Source organism: Pipistrellus kuhlii, unplaced genomic scaffold, assembly GCF_014108245.1.
Source record: "Pipistrellus kuhlii isolate mPipKuh1 unplaced genomic scaffold, mPipKuh1.p scaffold_m20_p_83, whole genome shotgun sequence".
Classification (NCBI taxonomy): Eukaryota; Metazoa; Chordata; class Mammalia; order Chiroptera; family Vespertilionidae; genus Pipistrellus; species Pipistrellus kuhlii.
The window spans coordinates 570,729-596,212 of record NW_023425588.1 but is presented as its reverse complement, the minus strand read 5'-3'; the positions used below and the strand labels follow the sequence as shown (position 1 = coordinate 596,212).

The window sequence follows — 25,484 nt, the reverse complement described above, 5'->3', positions numbered from 1 at the left end:
TATAATCTCACAAGCAAAATAAATTGATGAATAAAATAGAACCACAGATATATAACTGCTAGAGGTCCAGTGCACAAAATTTGGGCATGAGTAGGGTCCCTAGGCGTTTCTGGTAATCAGGGCTGATTGGGTTTTCTGCTGCTGGCTGGGTCCCTTTCTTCCCCAGCTGCCAATTGCTGGCTGTGGACATTTTTTGTTCCATCCCATCCCCTGGTGGTCAGCTCACATCAGATCGAACTCCTGATAAAACTCCTGAGGGGCCACTTTGTACGTTAGCCTTTTTTATATATACTGGAGGTCTGGTTGCCAAAAATCGTGCATGGGAAAGGGTGTCCCTCAGCCCAGCCTGGACCTTTTCCAGTCTGGGACCCTTAGGAGATGTCCAACTGCCAGTTTAGGGGCTTTAACTTCAGCCATTAGGAAAATCACACAGATTCTCCTTGACATACTGGTTTTATGAGTTGTTTTAATAATAATGGCCATTCCTTTAAATCAGGGGTCCTCAAACTTTTTAAAGTGGGGGCCAGATCACGGTCCCTCAGAGAGCTGGAGGGCCGGACTATATGAACTACTAATTCCTACTGTAACACCTCGGCTGCGCTCACTGCCCAAAAAACCTGGCGGGCCGGATCAGACTCCTCTGCGGGCCGCATGTGGCCCGCGGGCCGTAGTTTGAAGACGCCTGCTTTAAATAATATCTGCTTACATATAATATAGCTGGTACTATGTAAATTCAGAATGTTAATACCACAAAATCATAAAAGGTTGTAGTGGAAATAATCTTGAGTTGTCTAGTCTAAACTTTTATAAATATTGGAATTCCCTTTTTAATGAAGGTTTTGAATGCTTTTGTCCTAATAAGGTTAACCAACTTTTGAGGAAACTCATGGTTTGTGAAAGGACTAAGGTACTCCAATGGCAGGCGTGTGGAATGTTCAGACCTGCCTGCACTGTGCACCTGTCACCCTAACTAACCCCCCCAGCTGGGCTGAAAGGACTGGGGACTCAGGTGTCAGGCGCCCTTCCCACCCCCAGGCCGGTCCAACCATGCTGTTTGCCTGGTCCAGCAGAGCTGAGGTGATTGGGCAACACCATCTTTGTGATGGTGTGATGGTCATTTTGCATATTTCTTTATTGTATAGAATGTCTATAATTACAGTAGTGTAATGCTAATTGGACTGGGTGACTTTTCGGACAAAACCAGGGCTGGGGTCCCTGGTGCTACAGTAATTTATCTCCATCCTTGAAGCCTCCAGTGGAAGGCCATCTGGAAAGTTATTCAGCTGTCTGGTCTAAATTAGCATATTACTTTTTATTATAGAATTTATACAGAGTTTGGAAAGACTGAGAGATCTCAGAGGGGAAGGTTTTGGGAGGGAGGACAATAAAAGAAGTGAAGGGAATAGCTCAAGAAAGTGTATCTATCATCCAAGTTCACAAAACACAGTGTAGTAAAGGTAAAAAAAGGGGGTAGAAGCTGCTGGAAGGGTCAAAATGCATGGAATGGGGTTTACATGTAATAATGTCAACAACAAAAGTTGTTTTTAACATATATTTGTTTGGAGTGTATTCATCCTCATTTATTGTATGTTATTGATATGATTAAAATATATGTCTTTTATTTGCTTCCTGTATATCTCATTTTCTTTTTAAATTTCTTGTCATTTTTCATGTATTAAATTTCTATTACTTTATGTATCATTTAATTTTTTTAAATCTTTATTGTTCATATTATTACAAATGTTCCTCATTCCCCCCCCTCCATTGCTCCCCTCCAGCAGGTTCCCAACCCAACCTCTGCCCTTTCCCCATCCCCCATTGACCTCATTCATAGGTGCACAGTTTATTTTCAGTCTCCTCCTGCATCCCCCACTCCCCTTTTTCCTGAGACTCTTCAGTTCACTCCCCTTCCATACCTCCGATTCTATTATATTCACCAGTTAATATTGTTCATCAGATTTTTAATTCCCTTGGTTTTTAGATTCACTTGTTGATAGTTACGTATTTGTTCATAATTTTTATTTTTTTAAAGTTAGTTTTATTTCCTGGGTTATTTTTATTTATTTATTTTTAAAATATATTCTATTGATTTTTTACAGAGAGGAAGGAAGAGGGATAGAGAGCTAGAAACATCAATAAGAGAGAAACATTGACCAGCTGCCTTCTGCTCACCCACTACTGGGGATGTGCCCACAACCAATGTTGTACATGCCCTTAACCAGAATCGAACTTGGGACCTTTCAGTCCGCAGACTGATGCTCTATCTATTGAGCAAAACTGGTTTTGGCTGTTGTTCATAATTTTTATCTTTATTTTCTTTGTCTTCCTAAAGAATCCCCTCAGCAATTCATATAGTTCTGGTTTGGCTGTGATGAACTCTTTTAGCTTTTACTTTATTTGTGAAGCTCTTTATCTGGCCTTCGATTCTGAGTGATAGCTTTGCTGGGTAGATTATTTTTGGCTGTAGATTCTTGCTATTCATCACCTTGAATATTTCTTGCCATTCCCGTCTGGCCTGCATGGTTTCTGTTGAGAAATCTGCTGACAATCTTATGGGTGCTCCTTTATAGGTAACTACCTGCTTTTCTCTTGCTGCTTTTAATATTCTCTCTTTGTCTTTTGCTTTTGGCATTTTAATTATGATGTGTCTTGGTGTGGTCCTCTTTGGATTCCTTTTGTTGGGGTTCTGTGTGCTTCCTGGACTTGTAAGTCTATTTCTTTCCCCAGGTGGGGGAAGTTTTCTGTTACTATTTCTTCTAATATTCTTTTGGTATCTTGCTCTCTGTTTTCTTCTGGGACCCCCATAATTCTGATGTTGGTTCTCTTGAAGTTGTCCCAGAGGCTACTTACATTATCTTCAACTTTCTGGATTCTCTGGCTCTTTATGTTTCAAATCTTTGACTTGATTCTTATGATCTTCCATTCTGGTTTTAGGACTCTGCATAAAATTTTTTATTTCAGATAATGTATTTATTTCTAGATGAGTCCTTTTCATATCCTCATATGTCTCGTTTATTTTATCGGCTTTTTCTAGGAAACTTGTGAAAAACCTTATAACTGTGGTTTTGAACTCTATATCCAGTCACTTTTTGTCCTCCATTTCTTTCGTTTGTGATCTTTTTTTTGTTTTGGCATTTTCCCTGCTTCCCTGAGTTGGTAGGATGGCTTTGTCTGTTAAGGTTCAGTGGGTCAGCCTCCCAGTTACCTGAGGTGGACACTGTTGGTCTCCCCTTTTGTGGACTGTGTACAGCTTTGGTAGTTAAGTCTTGATTGTTGTTGGTATCACTGGGAGGAACTGACCTCCAGGCCAATTGGCTGTGAGGATCAGCTGTGTCTATTCCAAGAGACAGCCTTATTCGACTAGACTTGAAAAATTGCAGAAGCCTCTGTGCTCAGTTTGGATGGGCGGAGTTTCAGGGTGGAGCCTACAGCCTTGGCTTTCTGTCAGCCCCACCCTATGAGGTTCCTGAGTCTCAGTGTTTTTCAGTGCCCTTTGGTACTCGCTGTAAGCACCTTTGAGAGAAAGGTGCTCTTGAGATTCGCCCACTAACACTCTAGTCTCTGCGCCAATGAGCCCGGAACTGGGGTTCAGTGAAGTTGGAAGTGGGTTCAGAGCAGTCTGGAGCTTTTGTCTTTTTTCCACTAGGGCAGTCCAGTGGCACAGTCAACCGTCCATACTCTGTGCCCAAAGTGCAAGCTTCCGGGTCTGCCTTTCGCTGCTGCCCTCAGTTTCTGCCTTACAGCCTAGAATTCCTCTGTATGAGCCTGGGTCTCCAGGGTCTGGCCTGGAACTGGGGTTCAGTTCTGTGAGAACTGGGGTTCAGCACAGTCTGGAGCTTTTATCTTCTTTCTGCTAAGGAATGCCAGCCAGGCACTCAGCTGCCCCCTCCTCTCTGGCTCCGTCCTCTTCCCGAGCGCACCCTGTTTCCGTACCTTAGGCTTTTACAGCTTCTCTGATTTTCCTTCTGGTTTTCTCTTTCCCTCTAGTTGTAGAATTTCCAGTCAACTTTCCTGTAGTTCTGGATTATGTCCATTTTGTATTTTTGTTCTATTTTTTTGAAATTGTTGTGTGAGGCTGCAATTAGGCCAACATCTTGGTTTCTCCTCCTGCATTCCATTTAATTTCTTTTTTTTTTGTGTGTGTGTGTTGGCTGTTATCATTTTTTTAAAAATAAATCTTTATTGTTCAGATTACAAATGTGATCCTCTTCCCCCCTTCAATTGCTCCCCTTCACCAGGTTCCCACCGCACCCTCTGTCCTTTCCCCATCCCCCATTGTCCTCATCCATAGATGCACAGTTTTTGTTCAGTCTCTTCCCGCACCCCCACTCCCCTTTTCCCTGAGAATCGTCAGTCCACTCCCCTTCCATATCTCTGATTCTATTATATTCACCAGTTAATATTGTTCATCAGATTTTTAAATTCCCTTGGTTTTTAGATTCCCTTGTTGATAGCTACGTATTTGTTGATCATAATTTTTATCTTTATCTTCTTCCTCTTCCTAAATAACCTCCTTCAGCAATTCATATAATTCTGGTTTGGTGGTGATGAACTCTTTTAGCTTTTTTTTATTTGTGAAGCTCTTTATCTGTCCTTTGATTCTGAGTGATAGCTTTGCTGGGTAGATTATTTTTGGCTATAGGTTCTTGTTATTCATCACCTTGAATATTTCTTGCCATTCCCGTCTGGCCTGCATGGTTTCTGTTGAGAAATCAGCTGACAATCTTATGGGTGCTCCTTTATAGGTCACTACCTGCTTTTCTCTTGCTTCTTTTAATATTCTCTCTTTGTCTTTTGCTCTTGGAATTTTAATTATGATATGTCTTGGTGTGGTCCTCCTTGGATTCCTTTTGTTTGGGGTTCTGCGGGCTTCCTGGACTTGTAAGTCTATTTCTTTCCCCAGGTGGGGGAAGTTTTCTGTCACTATTTCTTCTAGTACTCTTTCGGTATCTTGCTTTCTCTCTTCCGGAATCCCCATAATTCTGATGTTGGTTCGCTTGAAATTGTCCCAGAGGTTTCTTACACTATCTTCAACTTTCTGGATTCTCTTATCTTCTCCCTTCTGCAGAGGTGTGTCCTCTGGCTCTTTGTGTTCTAAATCTTTGTCTTGATTCTTGCGATCTTCCAGTATGTTTTTAGGACTTTGTATAATATTTTTTATTTCAGACAATGTTTTCTTCATTTCTTGTTGATCCCTTATTATTTCTAGTTGCTCCCTTTTCATATCCTCATAGGTCTCATTTATTTTATTGGCCTTTTTTAGGATATTGTTGAATAACCTTATAACTGTAGTTTTGAACTCAATGTCCAATGTTTTCTTTTCCTCCATCTCCTTCCTTTGTGTCCTTCTTCTTGTCTGCATTTTAGTTGTTTCCCTGATTTGATGGAATAGCTTTGTGTGCTAGGTGTTCTGGTAGAGCCCAGTAGCACAGCCTTCCCAGTTACCTGCAGTGGACAGTCTTGGTGTAGCCCTTTGTGGGCTGTGTGTACAGTCTTGTTGTTAAGCCTTGCTTATTATTGGTATCACTGGGAAGCGTTGATCTCCAAGCCAATTGGCTGTGAGGATCAGCAGTGTCTCAGCTAGGAGGGTTTCCGTACTCTGCTTGAACAGGGCGGGGTCTCGGGGTGGCGCAGACAATCTTTGGTTCCCTGTCAGTGTCGCCTTAGAAAAGTCCTGTTTGTGGAGAGTTTTGGAAGATTGGTTGCAGGCGCGCGTGCACCTCTTTGGTAAAGGCGCAGACAAGCTTTGGATTCCTGCAAGTCCCTCCTTAGAGAAAGCCAGCCTCTGGGAGAGCTTCTGTGCTCAGCCACAGGTAGGGCGGAGTCTCGGGTTGGTTCAGACAAACTTTGTTTTCCCCTCGGCTCCTCCCCAAGTCCCGCAGTAATGGCCTCTGGCTTCACACACCTCCAAGAGATCTCTGCCCGCTGCCTGACAGTCTGGCCTCTCCCTGTCTGGGGTCGTTTATCAGAGCAATAGGGTGATTCTGTTTTCCTCTCGGACAAGAAAGCCAGCCGTGTTAGCTGTTCGCCCTCTCCTCGCCAGGAGTAAGCCAGTAGCGAACTCAGCCCGGCCCGCCCTCTCTGCGTGCAGAGAGTAAGCCGGCAGCAATCTCGGTCCGGCCCTTTCTCTCCTCACCGGGATTAAGCCAGCGCCTTTTCGCGCACACAGTTCTCCGTACCTTCACAGTTCCTGAGGTTCAGCGTGCCTTCTCTCTCCTTCCCAGATGGCAGAGCCTCCTCTCAGCCAGCCGTCTGGCGCTTACGGGCAATGCTTCCCCTGTTTTTCAGTTCTAAATTCAAATTTGTTGTGGTAGGCTGCATTCGGGTGTCTACCCTATGCCGCCATCTTTGTTTCTCTCCATCCCATTTAATTTCTTTTTGCAGGGATAGTTGAGTTGAATTTTTTGAGGCAGAAATACATAAAATAGAAATATGCAAATTAACCGTACCTCTGTAACACCCACCAGACAATCAGGAGTGAGTAAGCAAATTAGCCCACCAAAGATAGCCTGTTAATTTGCATATGTAGGGGCAGAGGGAAGACTGAAGGTTCTTGGCTGATCAAAGACTGAAGACTGAAGACTGATGAAGGCTTTGCTTCTCCAGTGTGGCTAGAGTAGGTAAGCCAAGCCTTGCTGCAACAGGGAAGCCTAGCCTTGAGGGTTGGCTTCTAGGCTACAGCTGGAGCAAAGGCCTGGATTCCAGGTACCAGAGAAAAACTGGTGCTGGCAACTAAGGGAAGGAAGGTCTATGCAGGAATCTTTGTGCAATGGGTATCTAGTGTTTCTGGGTGTGTGTGTGTATACTGGAGGTGTACATGAAATTTGTGCAAGCATATGTGTGTACATGAAATGTGTGTACATGAAATTTGTGCAAGCATTGGCCTTCCTTCTCCTGGTTGCAGACATTGGCTTCCCTCTGACACCTGGGACCCAGGGCTTCTCTTCAGACACTGGCAGGCACCTGGCGGGACCCAGGCTTCCCTCTCAGCCCCAGGTTCATCCGGAAGGATGTCTGGTCTAATTACCATTATATATATATATATACACACACACACACACACACACACACACACAGATTCTAGGATATGCATTTATTCTTTTTGTCTGATTTCTTTAGTATAGGGTTTCAAGTTTTATCCATGTTGTGGCATGTAGTATATGGATTAAAAACATTATTAAATTTACATTTCATCACTAAAAAGAATTTATTCAGGTGGAAAATACGCCCACCTGTTTGAATTCAAATAATGTAGCCAGAGATCCAAGATGGCGGCGTAGGTAAACATCTAAACTGCTGCCGTGCACAACAATTTCAAAATTGCAACTAATAGACAAAACATCTATAATCCAGAACCATGGGAAAGCTGGCTGAGTGGGAGTTCTACAAGCGGGGGGAAAGAGAAAAGAGCATTCAGGGCACAAGCACTGAAAAACTGAGGTACAGGGGTGGGCACGTGATAGGAGCTGGCAGTGGATCCTGGCTGGTGGAGCATGTTGCTCTCTTCAACCTGAAGAGAGACAAGCTCCCAATCTCTCTGAAATCCAGTTTCTCGAGAGAAGGTGGACTGTCTGCCATTGAGTCAGAATGTGAGGGTGGCTTTCTTACAGAGCTATGCGCAAGAATAGCTGTTTTCTGTCCTGGGGAGCATGACACGGGGATGTGGTTGGAGCAGCAGAGGCAGCTGACTGCCAGCCATCGCTATTTGCCGCACTTAGCCTAAGTGATGCCCTGAGATAACAGAGTAGGAGAGAATCCAAGATGGCTGCTCGGGTAGGCAACTAGCCGCAGCCGCACACAACAATTTCAACAAAATACAATTAAAATATAAAATGGACATTACCCAGAACTAAGTGATGCCCTGAGATCCCACCCCGCACAACCTACCAAACACACCCAAGCTCCAAGCAGCAGCTTTTGCATAAGGATGGCCTTCTCTATTGCAGTTTAACTTAGCAAACTTGCAACCCAGTGCAGACAGCTCCAAAACCTCTAAACCCCAAGCAAAGAGGAGAAAACTGTAGTTTTTGGTGTAGCTCCCGCAGGGTGGCTTCAGACAGTAGCTGACCTGCACCCCATTGGAGATCCAGAAGCCAGTGTACCTAGTGGTCAGTGTGAGACACCAGATTTCAACTCCTCACATCCATTAGTGACACATTTGGTAGTGGGACTCAGTGAGCACAAAAGCCCCACGGAAACAAAGCCTGCACCATAAGTGTGTCTCCAGCACAGCAATTCTTCCATTATAGACATAGCAGGTCCTCACAGCCAGTTGGCCTGGAAGTCAATTCCTCCCAGTGTACTAACAGCAGTCAAGGCTTAACTACACCAACACTTTGCACTCAGCCCATAAAGAGGTGTACCAAGAGCGACCGCCTCGGTGATTGGGGAAGCTGAGCCACTGGCCCCTATAGGTCACCGACCACACAAAGCCACTCCATCAACACAGGGAGGCAGCCAGATGCAGAGACACAGAAGCATGTCACAAAAGGGACAGATGGAGGAAAGTAAACTGCTGGATGACACAGAGTTCAGAACAATATTTATAAGGTTATTCAAGAATCTTCTAAAAACTGCTGAGAAACTTAAAGAAATCTTCAAAGACGTTACTAAGAATGAAAAAAAAAAAAAAAAACCCAAGAAAAAGTAATGGACTAGGCAGAAATTAAGCATACACTGTCTGAAATAAAGAATATACAGAAACTCAACTATAGATCAATGTATCCCAAGAATCAAACCAAAGATCTGGAATATGAGGAAGCAAAAATCATCCAACCAGATAGGCAGAAAGAAAGAATAATCCAAAAGTGTGAGGACAGTGTAAGGAACCTCTGGGATGGCTTTAAGCATATCAACATCCGGATTTTGGGAGTTCCATAAGAAGAGGGAGAGCAGGATATTGAAGGCCTATTGGAAGAAATAATGACAGAAAACTTTCCCTACCTGATGAAAGGGAAAGTTTTACAAGTTCAAGAAAAGCACAGAACCCCAAATAAGAGGAATCCAAAGAGGACTTCACCAAGACAAGTCATAATTAAAATGCCAAGGGCAAAAGATAAAGAGAGAATGTTAAAAGCAGAAGAGAAGAACAGTTAGTTACCTACAAGGGAGTACCAATATGACTGTCAGCTGATTTCTGAGCAGAAACTATGCAGGCCAGACAGGAGTGACAAATATTCAAGGTGATGAATAGCAAGAACCTACAACCACGATTACTCTACCCAGCAAAGCTATCATTCAGAATTGCAGGTCAGATAAAGAACTTCACAGACAAGAAAAAGCTAAAGGAGTTCATCACCTCCAAACCAGGATTACATGAAACGCTGAAGGGTATTTTTTAAGAAGAGGAAGAAGAAAAAGGTAAAGGTAAAAACTATGAACAACAAAAAGACATTTAATACATACCTATCAACAAGTGAATCTAAAAATCAAGTGAATAAAAAATCTGAAGAACAGAATGGGCTGATGAATATAATACTGTAGAATCAGGGACATAGAAAGGGAGTGGGTTGATCATTCTCAGGAGTAAGGGGGTCTGAGGGGTGCAGGAAGATATTGGACAAAAATCTTACACCTATGGATGAAATCTGTGGTGGGGAGTAAGGGCATGGGGTGCGGTGGGAAATCAGGTAGAGTGGAGCTATAGTGGGGGGAGGGGAAAGAGGAACACCTGTAATATTCTGAACAATAAAGATTTGTTATATAAAAGAACTATGTAGCATTGCAAACAAGATATTTAATGTGGTCTTGTAAGAGTGGGTGTATCTAGGTAGACACAGAGCAATGATCACCAGCAATTTGAGTTTAGTGTGCAAATAAGGAGGGTTATGCTCATTGACTGCATACCCTCAAAGATCGTGGCTTCCTGTCCCCTCAGCCCCATCAGGTTCCTCATTGACCGAGTGTTTCACGTATGTCACCTAGGTCTTATAGTCTCTTATTGGCTTATTTAAAAAAAACTAGAGGCCTGGTGTATGAAATTCATGCATGGAGGTGTCCCTTCATCCAGCCAGCATACTATCCAATCTGTTACCCTTCAGACATCCCTTTCACAATCGGGATCACTGCTTGCTTGCCTGATCACCCCTAACTGCTCCCCCTGTTCACCTGGTCACCCCCAACTGCCCTCCCTGCTGGCCTGGTTTCCCCCATCTGCAATCTTGACAGCATTGTTACCCAAACTGTCTCCCACCCTCACTGCTGGTCATTCCCAACTGTACCCTGCCTTTCTGATCGCTCCCAACCGCCACTGCCCTGTTGGCCTGATTGCCCCATGCAGCCTTTTTGGTCATCTGTTCAGCTGTGATGGTCGCTTAGGCTTTTATGTATATATAGCTGGGATGAGGCCTTTTTTTGTTGTTTCTACCTCCCTTTGTATAGTTGTGGCAGGTAGATCTTCCTGGAAAATATGCTACTTGTCAGGTACGTAGTTCTTTATTTTCTCCTCCCTGTAGTCTGTTTACCCTGGAAAAATTCAGTTACCAATTGGCCACATGCTGTTAGTTTTTTTGTTTTTTTTTTAAAGTTGACTATGCTGAACACAAATCTACAAATTCTCCCATCTTCTTACGCTAATTGAATTAGCTATTTTTCCAGTCTTTCTAAAAACTTGTTGACTTTCTTCTTCATAATCAGGTAACTGTATTTTGGTTTCTAGTAATATTCTGTTGGGTTATATGCTTATTAATAGCTATTTCAATTAACTTGTTTGCTAATTTCTTTATCCCAAGGATAATACAACATTCTACTGCTGTTAATACTCCTGCTACAAAGATGAAAGGTATTAGAATTAGGCCATTAATTCTTTCCATTTTCCAAACCTTCCTCCAGCATTCTAAGGTTGTTCATTAGCCAAAGTCAATAGTCCTTGTGGTGTGCTAGTGACTGTGTCATCAGGGGCTGTGTTATTTGGAATAGAGGTACTTTGTTGCCATTTTTTTTTTTAATTTTTTAAAAAATATATTGATTTTTTTACAAGAGGAAGGGAAAGAGAGAGAAAGCTAGGAAGGTTTCAACCAGCTACCTCTTGCACACCCCCTACCGGGGATGTGCCCACAACCAACGTACATGCCCCTGACCAGAATTGAACCTGGGACCTTTCAGACCGCAGACCGACGCTGTACCGCTGAGCCAAACTGGTTTTGGCACTTCGTTGCCATTTTTAATCTCTCCCAAGATTGCTTTGATTTCTTGAGTACTCTCATGTAGTATATATTGTACTGTCTCAGAAAGAATGCAATTAAAATTTTGCTCTTTTCTTTCTTTTTTAAAAATGTTTTTATTGTTGAGAGTATTACAGATATTTCTTTTGCCTCCACCACCTGGTTATGTCCTACCCTAGGACTTTACCACCCTATTGTTTGTTTGTGTAGGAAATGCATGTCTACACTAGTAAGAGAGAAAAATGCAAATTGACCTTCAAGCCAATCAGGAGCGAGTATACAATGAACCCAACAAAGATGGCAGTGGCCATGGAGCTGGAATGAGCAGCAGCCTTGGATTTTCCCTGGTGACAGAGTTAGCCAAGCTTCCAGCTCACTCTGGACACCACTCAAGGAGTGGCTAGGGGCCTGGGTTACCGGGTGGCGTAGTCAGCCTTCATACAGCTATCAGCCTCTCACCTAGGCTGGCCACACCCCCCAAGTGAGGGTTCCTGGTGGGGAGCTTGGCCAGCTTGCAAACAGCCATCAGTCCCTCATCCAGGTTGGGCATGCCCCCAACAGCTGTGGGGCAGGTGGGAAGCTTGGCTTTCTCTGTCACTGGGGGCAGCCCAAGCAGGCAAGTGAGCAGTTAGGTGCCAGTAACTCCAGATTGCAAGAGGAATGTCCAACTGCTAGTTTGGGCCAGATCCTTGTAAACTGGCAATAGGACATCCTTCAAGGGGTCCCAGATTGGAGAGAGTGCAGGCCAGGCTGAAGGACAACACCCTTTCTCCCCCATTCACAAATTTCGTGCCCCAAGTCACTAATCTGCATTAATAAAAGAGGTAGATGCAAATTGACCATACCTTGGTGATCTCCATCAACCAATCAGGGATGAGTATGCAAATTAACCCAACCAAGATGGTGGATTAATTTGCATACATAGGCTTCTAATGACTGGATTGTTCTGCAGTGTGAGAAGGAAAGGTGGCTCTGGGCTGGAGCAAGGCAGTGCAGACATCCAGGGGAATGATGAGTCTTTATGTATTGGGCCTCTAGTATGCTTATAAGACCTTCGTATCTAATAATATAGTAATATGCAAATTGACCATCACTCCTCACAAGATGGCTTTCCCCATGTGGACACAAGGTGGCTGCCACAAGATGGCCAGCAGGGAAGGGCAGTTCGGAGGGACCAGGCCTGCAGGGGAAGGTAGTTAGGGGCAATCATGCTGGCAGGGGTATTGTTAGGGGGTGAATGTTGGTATATGTGAAATTGTCCTAGAGGATCCTTTTATCATCTTATTTTTGGAATCTTTTTTTTCTTTGGGTACTTTTTGCTTCCTCATATTCTAAATTTTTTATTTGATATTTGGAATTAGAAGTTATTCTTTTTTTATTAAATATATTTTATTGATTTTTTACAAAGAGGAAGAGAGAGGGATAGAGAGTTAGAAACATCAATGAGAGAGAATCATAGATCAGCTGCCTCTTGCACACCCCCTACTGGGGATGTGTCTGCTTCCAAGGTACATGTGCTTTACCAGAATAGAACCTGGGACCCTTCAGTCTGCAGGCTGATGCTCTACTCACTGAGCCAAACCAGTTTGGGAGAAGTTATTCTTTATAGAGTATATAGTAGAATCTTGGTGCATGAAAATTCATTCATGCAGGGGGTTACCTCAACCCAATCTGCTCTCCCTCTCAGTATTGGAATCCTCAAGGTTGGGAGGCAACTTAGCAATCAGGGGAAGGCAATCCCTCATCACACCTCTGTTGCTGCCACTGCTGGCAACTCAACACTCGGCCTGCTCTGGTTACCTGAGCCTTTGGTGGTCCTGGGAGGCTGGGCAGCTGCCTTCCAAGGCTGGGGACTCCAGAGGTAGAGTGTGGAGCAGTCTGACTGCCTGGGGACAGGCCAGCCATACCAAGTGCCAACTGCCCCAGCGGGGCTGAAAGGACTGGGCGTCACTATCTTGTAGCTGTGGGCACTTTTATCTTTAAGGGGGTGGCAGTCAATTAGCATATTTCTTCCTTATTGACTGTGGTCGCCATCTGTGAGGGAATGATGGTCAATTAGCATATTCCCTCTTTATTAGATAGACTATATACCGTATTTTTCGGACCATAAGACGCACTTTTTTCCCCCCAAAAGTGGGGGGAAAAAGTCCCTGCGTCTTATGGTCCAAATATAGCCTACACATATACTTTAAAAAAAAAGTTTTTTTACTTGCCCGGCTCTGTGTGGTCTCTGTGTGCTTGCCCGGCTCTAAAATGGTTCTAAATGCTGCTGTTTACAGGGTTGATTACATGTGTTTATGACTGTGATGTTGGGTTTTAATGCACATAAAATATTTTAGGACACTATTTGTTTCAGAATCTTTTTTCTTCATTTCCCTTCTCTAATAACTGGTGCGTCTTTGGTCCGGAGCATCTTATGGTCCGAAAAATACGGTATATTTCAGAGAGGCAGGGAGAGGGAGATAGACACATTAAGGATGAGAGAGATTCATTATTTGACTGCCTCCTATACACCCGCAACTGGGGAATGAGCCGGCAACCTGGGCATGTGCCCTTGATTGAAATTGAACCCAAGACCTTTCAGTCCACAGGTCAACGCTCTATCCATTGAGCCAAACCTGCCAGAACAAAGTTAGTCTATGTTTAATTTCAGACTGGTCCTTTTTCATAACTTTGAAATTTAATAAAAAATATTTGAAATCTCACTAAGTCTCTTGAAGCTCTCTTTGAGTTCCTTGAGCAACCTTATAACCATTGTTTTGAACTTTGTTTCCAATAGTGTACTTGCTTTCATTTCATGTATTTCTGGAAAAATTTTTCTGTTTTTTCACATTTGACATGTTTTCTTATCTTCATTTAAAAAAAATATATTTTATTGATTTTTTACAGAGAGGAAGAGAGAGGGATAGAGAGTAGAAACATTGATGAGAGAGAATCATCGATCAGCTGCCTTCACACCCCCCACTGGGGATGTGCCCACAACCAAGGTACATGCCCTTGACCGGAATCAAACGTGGACCCTTCAGTCTGCAGACTGACGCACTATCCACTGAGCCAAACTGGTTTCGGCTAATCTTTGTATTTAAAAACAAAACAAAACATTTTATTAATTTTTAACAAAGAGGAAGGAAGAGGGAGAGAGAGTTAGAAACATTGATGAGAGAGAAACATTGATCAGCTGCCCCCTGCACACCTTTTACTTCAGTACATCCCCTTGACCAGAATTGAACTGCTGGCTGGTGCTCTGTCCACCAAGCCAAACTGGTCAGAGCTTGTTTCCACATTTTGCTTGTTTTGTTGTGTTGGTTTTATATATCCAGTTTCTTCTCGAATTGGTTGTTGGCCTTATGTAGTAGATGTCCTGTAGGGCCCAGTGGCTAAGTCTTCCCACTTGAACTGGGCATTCTGGGTGTGCCCTTGTGAGTTGTGTGCCCAGTCTTGTAGTAGTTAAACCTTGATTGCTGTTCGCGTAGCTGGAAGGAGTTGGCCTCCAGACCAGTGGCTTTGAGGACCAACTGCAACTATAGAGGAAGAGCTGCTGTGCAGGAAATAGCCGTATAGAAGGCTTGCTTCAGTGAAGCTTTGGTGTTTACTGAGTCTGCCCCTGGAGTGAGTTGCTTGTGGATATGTAGAATTGTAATATGGTATTATCTGAAGCTCTCTACTGGGGCTTACTAGGAGGTGCAAAGTCAGCTGTTGCCTGAGGTCACCCTGTTGGAGCTACCAAATTATATGCAGAGGGTTCTATTTGTATTGGGCTTGGAAGTAGCCAGGTGAGGCAATCTATGAAGCAAGGCAGGCTTGTGTTAGTGCCATGTCTTGATAGGTCTCTTATTAATAGGTATAAATACACTGAAGCCACATGCTACTTGTTTAAGAAAAGTCTAAAGCTGAGCCAGTACAGGCTATTCATAAGGAAAAGCTACTGCGAACAGCTCTGTGGGACTGCAAATTGGATGGGATAGGGTCTCAGGGAATCACTAGGGTGTTTCAAACAGTGTTTCAGGCTTATGGAAACTCAGATATGACTAACAGTCAGCCTGGGTGTTGGAGAGGTCCCAGCATATGAACAATGATCCCCTCAATCACCTAACTCTGAGAAAGCTGCCTCTGAGTTCCTGCCCCAATGCCAAACAATTTATTTCCTCCCAGTGTTTTTCTGGGTCCTCTAATGCAGTCAGCCAGAGCTGGAGCTTAGAAGGATGAAGTCTGAATAAGTTTGTGTGCCAGCCCTTTAAGAGGAATACCTGGGTCTCCAGCAGTTAACCATAATCCCTGCTGGTATTTACAGCTCAAAGTTATGGATACTTCTCTTCCTAGTTCTGGAATCTTGGGCTCAGGTCCAGTTTGGGGTTAGTACCCCTTGTTCCTAGAAGGCGCCCATCGCCTTCCTGATTAAAACGTGTGGTATCAGCCAGTTCTGTGCCTCCTTTCTCCTCTACTAATCTCAGTGTGCTTTCTTTTTTACGTCAGTAATTGTAGAGCTCCCAATTCAGCCAGCTCTCAGGCGATTCTGAATAATGGTTTTTCTGTATGTAGTTGTAATGTCAGTGTGGTTGTGGGAGGTGGAGAGTACTGACTTTTAACCCCACAACCATTTTTATTCTCTCTGCTTTTTTCTTAATATGTTTTTTTTAATCTTTTTATTTCTAGGCGGTTCGCTGCTATGAATCTTTAATCTTAAAAACTGAAGGAAAAGTGGAGTCTGATACCTTTTGTCAATTAGGTCACTTCAACCTTCTGTTGGAAGATTATCCAAAAGGTAATGTTTTTATTGACTTTTAAATTGTTTGAGTTGTTTGCATATTATATAAATGCCAGTATTTTTATTTTTTTCCTAAGGGCAAAGAGTTTTTTAGTTCTTCCAGTTCATAAGTACAAATGACAATGTGAAAGAAAGAGTAGATGAATATAAAACAGAAAGCAATAAATGAACAAATAAACAAAAATTCATAGACAATAGTATGGTGATTATCAGAGAGGAAGGAGGTAGGAGGGTAGTAGAGGGTACAGAGGTTAAATGGACTAACTCTTGTGGTTCATTGGTTGAGTGTTGAGCTTTAAACTAGGAGGTCAGTGTTCAATTCCTGGTCAGAGCATTTGTGGGCTTGATACTCAGTAGGGGGTGTGCAGGAGGCAGTTATTCTGTCTTATCATGGATATTTCTCTCTCTCTCTCCCTCTCCCCTTCTCTCTGAAATCAATAAAAAAAAATACTTAAAAAAGTTTAATATGTTAAGTGTCCAGCCTCATGGTAAGAAAAGATTTCAGTTTGTATAATTTTATTGCCAATCATTAAAAAAGAGTAGATGGAAATATTCATGGAATAATTTTGTGAAAATCACAGCTCCAAAAAACATTTGGCTGATACCTCTTGGGAGATGTTAGATAGAAAAGATAACTGTTGCCAAAACCGGTTTGGCTCAGTGGGAGAGCGTCGGTCTGCGGACTGAAAGGTCCTGGGTTCGATTTGGTCAGGGGCATGTACCTTGGCTGTGGGCACATCCCCGGTAGGGGTTGTGCAAGAGGCAGCTGGTCAATGTGTCTCTCTCATCGATGTTTCTAGCTCTCTATCTCTCTCCCTTCCTCTCTGTAAAAAATCAATAAACTATATATATTAAAAAAAGAAAAGAAAAGATAACTGCTGGGACAGGAAAGAGGGGAACAAATAAAAAGAGATTTTTATCTCACTCATTAAAGAAGTCGGGTACTTTAGGATTTGCCAAACAGATGCATAAACAAGCCACGTGCTGCTTGTTTAAGGAAAGTCTAAAGCTGAGCCAAGACAGGCTAGTCATAAGTAAAGCCACTGCAAACAGCTCCATGGGGCCCCAACTGTACCCCAGCCCAGGGTTCCAGAGCTAGGAAGAGAAGTCCATATACTCTGAGATAAGCCATAACAATCTAGAAACTTATATAGGGGAAAGTATAAAACCTTTTGAACCCTCACAGGGAGCATTCAAATTAGCTGAATTGTCAGCTATGCTTGATGCCAAGTGCATTAAAAAAAAAAATTATATATAATGTATATCTATACACACACACACACACAAACACACACACACACACACACATATATATACACACACACATACACATAATTTTTTAAGTGTATATATATATATATATATATATATCTCGATTTCAGAGAATCATTGATCTACCTTCTGCATGCCCCCACTGGGAATCTAGCCTGAAACGAGGAAAGTGCCTGACTGGAATTGAAACTCCACTTCCTAGTTCATAGGTTGATGTTCAACTACCAAGCCACACTGGACTGGAAATGCCAAATGCATTAAAAAAAAAAAATCTTTATTGCTCTTATTATTACAATTGTTTCTCCTTCCCCCCATCCCTCATTAGCTCCCTTCCACCCAGTTCCCACCCCACCTTCTGCCCTTACCTCCTCTCTCCATTGTCCTTATTTATATGTTATACAATTTTAATCCAGTCTCTTTCTGCACTCCCACAACCCTTTCCCCTGATAATTATCAATGCACTTCCTTTCATTGCCCCTGATTCTATTATATTCACCAATTTATTCTGTTCCTCAGATTTTTAATTCACTTGATCTTCTTAAATAATACCTTTCAGCATTTCATGTAATACTGGTTTGGTGGTGATGAACTCCTTTAGCTTTTTTTTTTATCTGTGAAGCTCTTTATCTGCCCTTCAATTCTGAATGATAACTTTGCTGGATACAGTAATCTTGGTTGTAGGTTCTCACTATTCATCACTTTGAATATTTCTTGCCAATCCCTTCTGGCCTGCATAGTTTCTGTTGAGAAATTCAGCTGATAGTATGTAGCTTGTAGCTAACTAACTGTTCTTCTCTTGCTGATTTTAATATTCTCTCCCTTGTAGCTAACTAACTGTTCTTCTCTTGCTGATTTTAATATTCTCTCTTTGTCTTTTGCTCTTGGCATTTTAATTATTATGTGTCTTGGTGTGGTCCTCTTTGGATTCCTCTTGTTTGGGGTTCTCTGTGCTTCCTGAACTTGTAAGTCTATTTCTTTAACCAGATGGGTTAAGTTTTCAGTAATTATTTCTTCAAATAGGTATTCAATATCTTGCCCTCTCTTCTTCTGGCACCCTCATAATTCGGATGTTGGTATGTTTGATGTTGTCCCAGAGGCTCCTTATATTATCTTCATATTTTTGGATTCTTTTTACTTTTTGCTTTTCCGGTTAGGTGTTTTTGCTTCCTCATATTTCAAAACTTTGACTTAATTCTTGGGATCCTCTAATCTTCTTTTGATCTCTTTATATTATTATTTATTTCAGTCAGTCCTTTTCCAACTGGTTCTTTTCCATTTTTTAAATTTTGTTTATTTTTGTTTTTGTTTTTGTCATTCTTACTAAGATCCTTGAATATCTCAATAAGTTCCTTGAAGATTTCTAGAAGATTCATGAGTGACCTTTTAACTATGGTTTTCAACTCTATATCCAGTCGTTTGCTTTCCTCCATCTCTGTCATTTATACCCTTGTTTCTTTGTCTCTGCATTTTGGCTGCTTCCCTGAGTTGATGGAGTGGCTTTTATGTGCTAGGTGTCCTATAGGACCCAGTGGCTCAGCTTCCCCAGTTACCTGAGGTGGACACACTTGGTGTACTCTTTATGGCTGTGTGCACAGTCTTATAGTTAACCCTCCATTGCTGTTAATACCACTGGGAGGAATTGACCTCCAGGCCAATTGACTGTGAAGACCTGTTGTGTCTATAGTGGGGGAACTGTTGTGCTGGAAACCATTAGGGCAGGATTTGCTTCAGTGGGGCTTTGGTGCCCCTTGATTGTGTCCCTTATTGATGTGAAGAGTTGTAAACTGGATGGTCCCACTCTGATCACTGGGTACACTGTCTCTTGGATCTCCAAGGAGGTGCAAAGTCAGCCCCTGCCTGAGGCTACCCAGCAAGAGTTACAGATCTGCAGGTTCCTCCTCTTTGTTTGGGGTTTGGAGGTGCTTAGATGAGGCCAAGCTGTGAAGCAATGCAAGCTGCTGAGGAGCCTTGGGACCTCTTTTGGAAGCTCTGCGCCTCTTTGACTCAGCTGCAGTTTGTTAAGTTTTAGGCTTCAAAAGGACAGGGCATTCATATGCAAAAGGTGCTGTGCACAGGTTGGATGGGGTTGTAAATTGGGTTAAAAGGTGTTTTAGGGAATCAAGGGAATCACCAGGGTTGAATAAGCAGCAATAGCTGCCAGTAACCCTGCAGTAGAGAGATCTTCATGGAGATGTTTCCCATCCATGTAGGAAAAATGGTTACTGTGAACACCTTTGAAAGAAAGTTAGCCTCACCTTCCGGTCTATATACCAGACAATCCACTTTCTCCCTGTATGAGTCTGGGTCCCCAGAGTTTCTCCTGGAACTGGAGTTCAGGGCAATCAGGAGCGTGTTTCAACCTTGCCAACTGAAAAAACAACAACAGTGCATCCAGTTGCCAGCTCATTTCTTGTGTAACTCTGCACCTCCTTCCTACCTGTCTCAATGTGTTTTTTGTTTTCTCCTTCTAGTTGTAGAACTTCTACTCAGACAGCTTTCCTGTGGTTCTGGATGATAATGTTTTGTATTTTAGTTGTACTTTTCATGTAGTTGTGAGAGGCAGCAAGTACAGGTGTTTACCTATGCTCCCATCTTGGTTGTTTCAGAAATATTCCTTAAATTTTATGGTGAATTGAAAATTTTCTAATTAAAAGCTCCCTGAGAGCCACCTATATACAGTTTAATTTCTCCTTCAAATAATTTCTTTGTGGATTGTACCTTTACTAAAAATTTTTACTCTTAATGTTGCTCAGTGGTTAGATTACTAGCCCATGCATTGAAGGCCATGTACCTGGATTGCAGGTTCTTTCCCTGGGCTCCTGAGGGTACGTGAGGGAAACAACCAATCAGTGTTTGTCTCACATCAATGTTTCTGTTCCTTCCTGCTTTCGTTTCTTTCATTCTGTAAAATTTAATGGAAAAAATATGAATGGATGAGCCAAAACCGGGGAGGACAGTTGGGGGGGAACCAAACCTGTATTGGAGGGAAATTGAGGGGTCCAGTCCTGTAGAGGAGGGCAGTTGAGGGTGGCCAGGCCTGTAGGGGAGGCATTTGGGATGGCCAGGCCAGCAGGGAGGAAAGTTAAGGTTGACCAGGTCATCAGGGGAGGACAGTTAGTGGTGACCAGGCCTGCACGGGAGCAGTTGTGGGGGACAAGACCTACAGGGTAAGGTAGTTTTGGGCAACCAGGCCAGCAGGGGAGGATCGTTAAGTGCGACTAGGCTTGCAAGGAAGGGCAGTTAGGGTGATTGGGCCAGCATGGTAGGGCAGTCGGGGGTGACAAGGCCTTCATGGGAGGGCAGTTTGGGAAGACTAGGCCAGCAGGGGAAGGCAGTTATGGGTGACTAGGTTGGCAGGGGTGGGCAGTTATGGGCAATCAGCCGCAGGGGAGCAGTTAGGTGTCGATCAGGCTTTCTGGACAGTGGTTAAGGGTTGACCAACCTGGAAGGCAGAAGCTGTTAGGGGCAATCAGGCAGGCAGTGTTTGGGAGTCAGCAGTCCTGGATTGTGAAAAGGATGTCCTGTGTGATCAGAACTAAATGGGAATTCGGACATTTCTCAAGGGGTCACAAATTGGAGAGGGTGCATGCTGGGCTGAGGAAACACAACCGGAATCCTCCCTTCCTCCCCGCCTGTGAGGATCAGGCTCCAGTCTCACAGCCCCAGCCTTACATCCCTGCAGCCCCACCTGGCTCCCTGTTATGGCCTGGTGGCCACCCCCTCACCTGCTCTACTATCTGGCCTGCAGGCAATCTATTGGAGCCCTGCACCCTTGCCCAGCTACTTTAGTGACTGGGAGCTGGGCGGCAGCCTGTCCCCCTGCTGCTGCCACTGGTTGCTATCTGCAGGGCTATCGGCGGGGTGATTAAGCCCCTGCTTGCACCCTCCTTGGCCTGGTACCCCTACTTATCTGCTCCACCATCCTGCCAGACCTCATGTTGAGGTCTATTGGGGTCAGTAGTTGTAAAGTAGTTGGGAATGTTGTTAGCACATATTGAACCATTCCTTCCAAGGGAAATGCAACATTAACTTCTTCTTAGCCCCTTTTCTTCATTAACAGATCATGTTTTTATTAACATCAGTACAAATTTTGTTTTGTGTTTATTTAAAGGCATGTGATTTAATATATATTGTTGAGTTATGAATATTGAACTCCATTTGTAGCACTGTAACTCAATCCTTGAATCAAGTTTACCAATCTGTATTCTATGTAAGGCTCATTATATCCTTTTTGAGTTTAGGAATACTAGATAGCTCATCAGCATTCCGGAGAGATAGCTATATCACTAATACAAAGCGCGAAAGTGCAAAAAAAAGAAGTCATATTAAGTACACTATTAATAGGACTTTTTTATAATATAAAGCTAAAACAAGAAGGCAGAGCATTACTATTGTGAGCAATGGAGCATCCCCAAAAGGACAGACACACACACACACACACACACACACACACACACGTCTTTCCACAATGCCTTGTTTATTCAGGGATACTTCCCAGTAAACTAATAGTGTTCTATACAGAGAAGGGGACTTAAGGTAATAGAAGTGATCTGAGCAAGCATCTATGTGAAGTCTCAGTCTGCAGATGGAGAGGTGGGTGTTGCTTTCAAGCCAGGTAGCTGTCTGGCAAGCACGCATTGAATAGAGTTTCCAGAGGTTTGAGTGCGACCCCAATACAACAAGGCTTGTGTGTTGGGAAGTCAAACCAGAGGTGGAGGTCTCACCCATATTATTATCCACATGCAGGTTTTATTGAACTCTTCAGACAGACAAATTTGAGCCTTCTCAGCCCCTTTTCAGGGCTTCCTATCACATCTCACTTAATATCTTTTATTGATTTTTTTATGGAGAAGTTAGGAGAGGCATAGAAAGTTAGAAACATCGGTGAGCAAGAAACATCGACCAGCTGCCTTGTGCACACACCCTTCTGGGGATGTGCCTGCAACCAAGGTACATTGCCCTTGACCAGAATCGAACCTGGGATCCTTTAGTCTGTAGACCAACGCTCTATCCAATGAGTCAAACTGGTTTGGCATGTTATTTTCTTTTTAAAAAATACGTTTTTATTGATTTCATAGAGGAAGGTAGAGGGAGAAAGAGAGAGAAACATCAGTGATGAGAATAATTGGTTAGCTGCCTCCTGCACACCCCCTATTGGGGATCAACCTTGCCATATGCCCTTGACCTGAATCACTTAACCACATGTCCAGGTGACACTATATCATATTTTTTAAATAAAGCATAAAAGTGTAATAATTTTAACATTAACACAAAACTGTATTTATTGTTTAAGAAATATCCAAAAACAACAAAAAGTTAACAGAAATTATGAGAGCTTTGGCCTAGTTTTTTCCTCTGTACTAATCTTAGTGGTAGACATAAACCACATCATCTCCATTTTTATATATGCTTCAATGATCCAGTTGACTCAGTATTTTTATAATTCTAATAGACTATTGATTTAGTATTAATGTTTTCTAAATTTAAAGATATCCTCTGCATGCTGATCTTCCCATATCAAGTGTTTGAAGTATATAAACTGCATTTATAACCTAAAAAATGTATAACTTCTGTGTAGTACTTATATATTTATGTAATGCAATTTATTATTGAGCATTTGGGCACATTGCTTCTTTTTTTTTTTTTACTTTGTAATGAGTCTAATCTAGAAAACATTTCTGTGGTATTGTCGAATTTATTGCATACTTGATTTATGTTTCATAATTTTACTGATTTATTGAAAATACATTAGTTAATAAAATTGTAGGTTTTAGGTTTACAGTTTCATCTGTAACCACCTACAAAGAATACCAGTCTGATCCTGGTGGCCCAAGTTGGATGTTTTCCTTTGGTCTCAGTTTTCAGCAATACCTCACCCACCAATGGGCATTAACTTGCCACCTCCTAGCCTGATGCATCCTGCTTTCTTAGTAGAAGGGACACTGTTTACTAGGCTACTGGTTTTAGGGAGTCTTTTACCCACTCTTTCATCTGGTTTTTCATCAGGGGCCTGGGAGGACTCCCTGGTCTTAAAGGAGCCCAAATGCCTGCTCACATGCCAGTTCCACTGTACTGACAGTAGCCAGTATATTTGGCCTTGGATAGGGTTGCTTGGTCCCAAGATGCCTAAGCCAAACTGTGTTTCACCAGAAGTGGCTCACACCTACTCTCCTTTCTTCCCCACAGCCATGAGCTGGCTTGTGGCTGAGCAGCGCTCCCCCGGTGGAAGTGCACTGACCATCATGGGCAGCTCTTGCATTGAGTGCCTGTCTGCTCCCTGGGGCCACTGAATATCATAGTGATCAGTAGTTCCCCATTAGGGTCATTTTGCATATTATCCTTTATTATATAGGATAAGAATGGACTTCTATGGTTTTGTTTTATTAGTTTCTTTTAAATATTTTTATTGATTTTTTTTTAGAGAGAAATGTCCATTAGTTGCCTCTAGTAGGCACCCCTAGGGCAGTGTTTCCTAAAGTGTGGTCTGCGTACCCCCAGGGGTACGGGAAGAGTTTGGTGGGGGTACGCATTGCACCGGAGTTTGGTGGGGATATGCACTGCACAGTGCTTAGCTGCATCTAATTTTACGTTCTCACGAGTACGAGGGGTACTCAGCGTTACAAAAATTATAGAAGGGGCACACATATGTCAAAAGTTTGGGAAACACTGCCCTAGAGCAGGGGTGTCGAACTCAATCAGAGAAGGGGCCAAAATCTAAAATCCAGCCTAAATCGCGGGCCGAATGGTTTACTGAACAGTCATAAACTGACAATGTTAACCAGAAGTGTGAATTTAAAATGAGTGGAACAATCTTTTCCTTAACAGTGCTGTTAACCAACTCACATGCTATCAAGCAAAACAGTAAAATTGGTATCAAGCAAAACAGTAATATTGGAATGTACCTAAAATGCTCATTGTTTTGTTTTCTGGCTAGATGTCTGACACCGTTTTCCCGGATCAATGAGTCAATGTTCGGTTTTATTTCTTGGGCTGTAGCAACCCGCAAAACAGCATGGAGGTTGTCATCGGTAATGCGTGATCTGTGCTTGTTTTTGTTCAGATTCATTATTGAAAACATCTGTTCACAAAGATAGGTGCTCCCGAACATGGATAGAATATGTGCAGCATGAAGTCGGAGCTCTGGCATTGAGTCAGGGGGCAGTAGAGGGTAGAAGTCCTCAATTTCAACATCCTGAAACCTTGATTTCAGGCCACTGTCAGACTGAAGCTCAATTATCTCCATCTGAAGCTGTTGGGGCACATTGTTGACAACAACTGTAAAAGGATTGGCAAAGATGGCAAAGCCTGAGTGCTGTGTTCTAAAGTCAGAGAAACGCCGCTCAAATTCACTGAGTAAATGGCTAACTTTGGTAGCCAGCCGACTGCAAGGAAAAGTACCAGAAATAGTGGTTGAGATACTCAAACAAACGGGAAAGTGGGCAAGATTGTCCTGTTCCAGTTGGGACTTCCATAGTTGAAGTTTTCACTGGAATGCTGTGATCATGTCAGACATCTTCGTGATGACTTGTTTGCGTCCCTGCAGCTTCAGAGTCAGTTGGGCGAGATGCTCGCATATGTCACACATCATAGCAAAATCACATAGCCAGGCGGGATCCGACAGTTCAGGCAATGGCTTTCCTTTACTTTCCATGAAAAGAGCAATTTGTTCTCTGAGCTCAAAAAATCTTTTGAGGACTGCGCTCTTGCTCAGCCATCTTACTTCTGTGTGGTATGGCACGTCTCCATGCTCTGCACCCACCTCCTGTAAAAACTGCTGGAACTGGCGATGATTCAGGCCACGTGCCCGTATAAAGTTAATAGTTTTAATGACTGTGGTCATTATGTCATTCATGTCCAGAACTTTTCCACACATAGCCTCTTGGTGGATAATGCAATGATAAGTAATCAAGGGTGTGTGGCAGTGACTTTTTTGCATTCTTTCCTTCATTAGTCCAACCAAGCCTTTCTTTTCTCCACACATTGAAGGTGCGCCATCGGTAGTTAGCCCCACCAACTTTTCCCAGGGTAATTTAAAATTATTTATAGATTTCTCCACAGCCTCAAATATATCTTTACCAGTCGTCGTCCCATGCATGGCAGCTACATCCAAAAGTTCCTCAGTGACAGAGAGGTCGGTCTTCGTAGCACGTATAAAGATGGACAGCTGCGCTGCATCAGTGTTGTCTGTGCTTTCATCGATAGAAGTGAAAAAGCGAGATAACTGCATGCCTGTTCGGCCAGCTGTGATGATAGATTTCCTGAGAGTTCTTGAATTCTATCTGCAA

General features: G+C 42.9%; 1 protein-coding gene across 8 annotated transcripts in view; it reads left to right on the top strand.

Annotated features, from left to right (window-relative positions):
* Positions 1-25,484, top strand: part of LOC118712118 (histone demethylase UTY) — a 222,699-nt gene that overhangs the window by 14,112 nt on the left and 183,103 nt on the right. For 5 of the 8 annotated variants that reach the window (XR_004985968.2, XR_004985969.2, XM_036425612.2 and 2 more), the window contains exon 3: positions 15,816-15,924. The exons of the other annotated variants lie outside the window; for them this stretch is intronic. Coding sequence is in view for 3 of the 5 variants with exons in the window: in XM_036425612.2 (XP_036281505.1) it covers positions 15,816-15,924 (109 nt within the window). In the remaining 2 variants the exon portion in view is untranslated. The remainder of the gene's footprint in view (positions 1-15,815; positions 15,925-25,484) is intronic. 8 annotated transcript variants of the gene reach the window in all.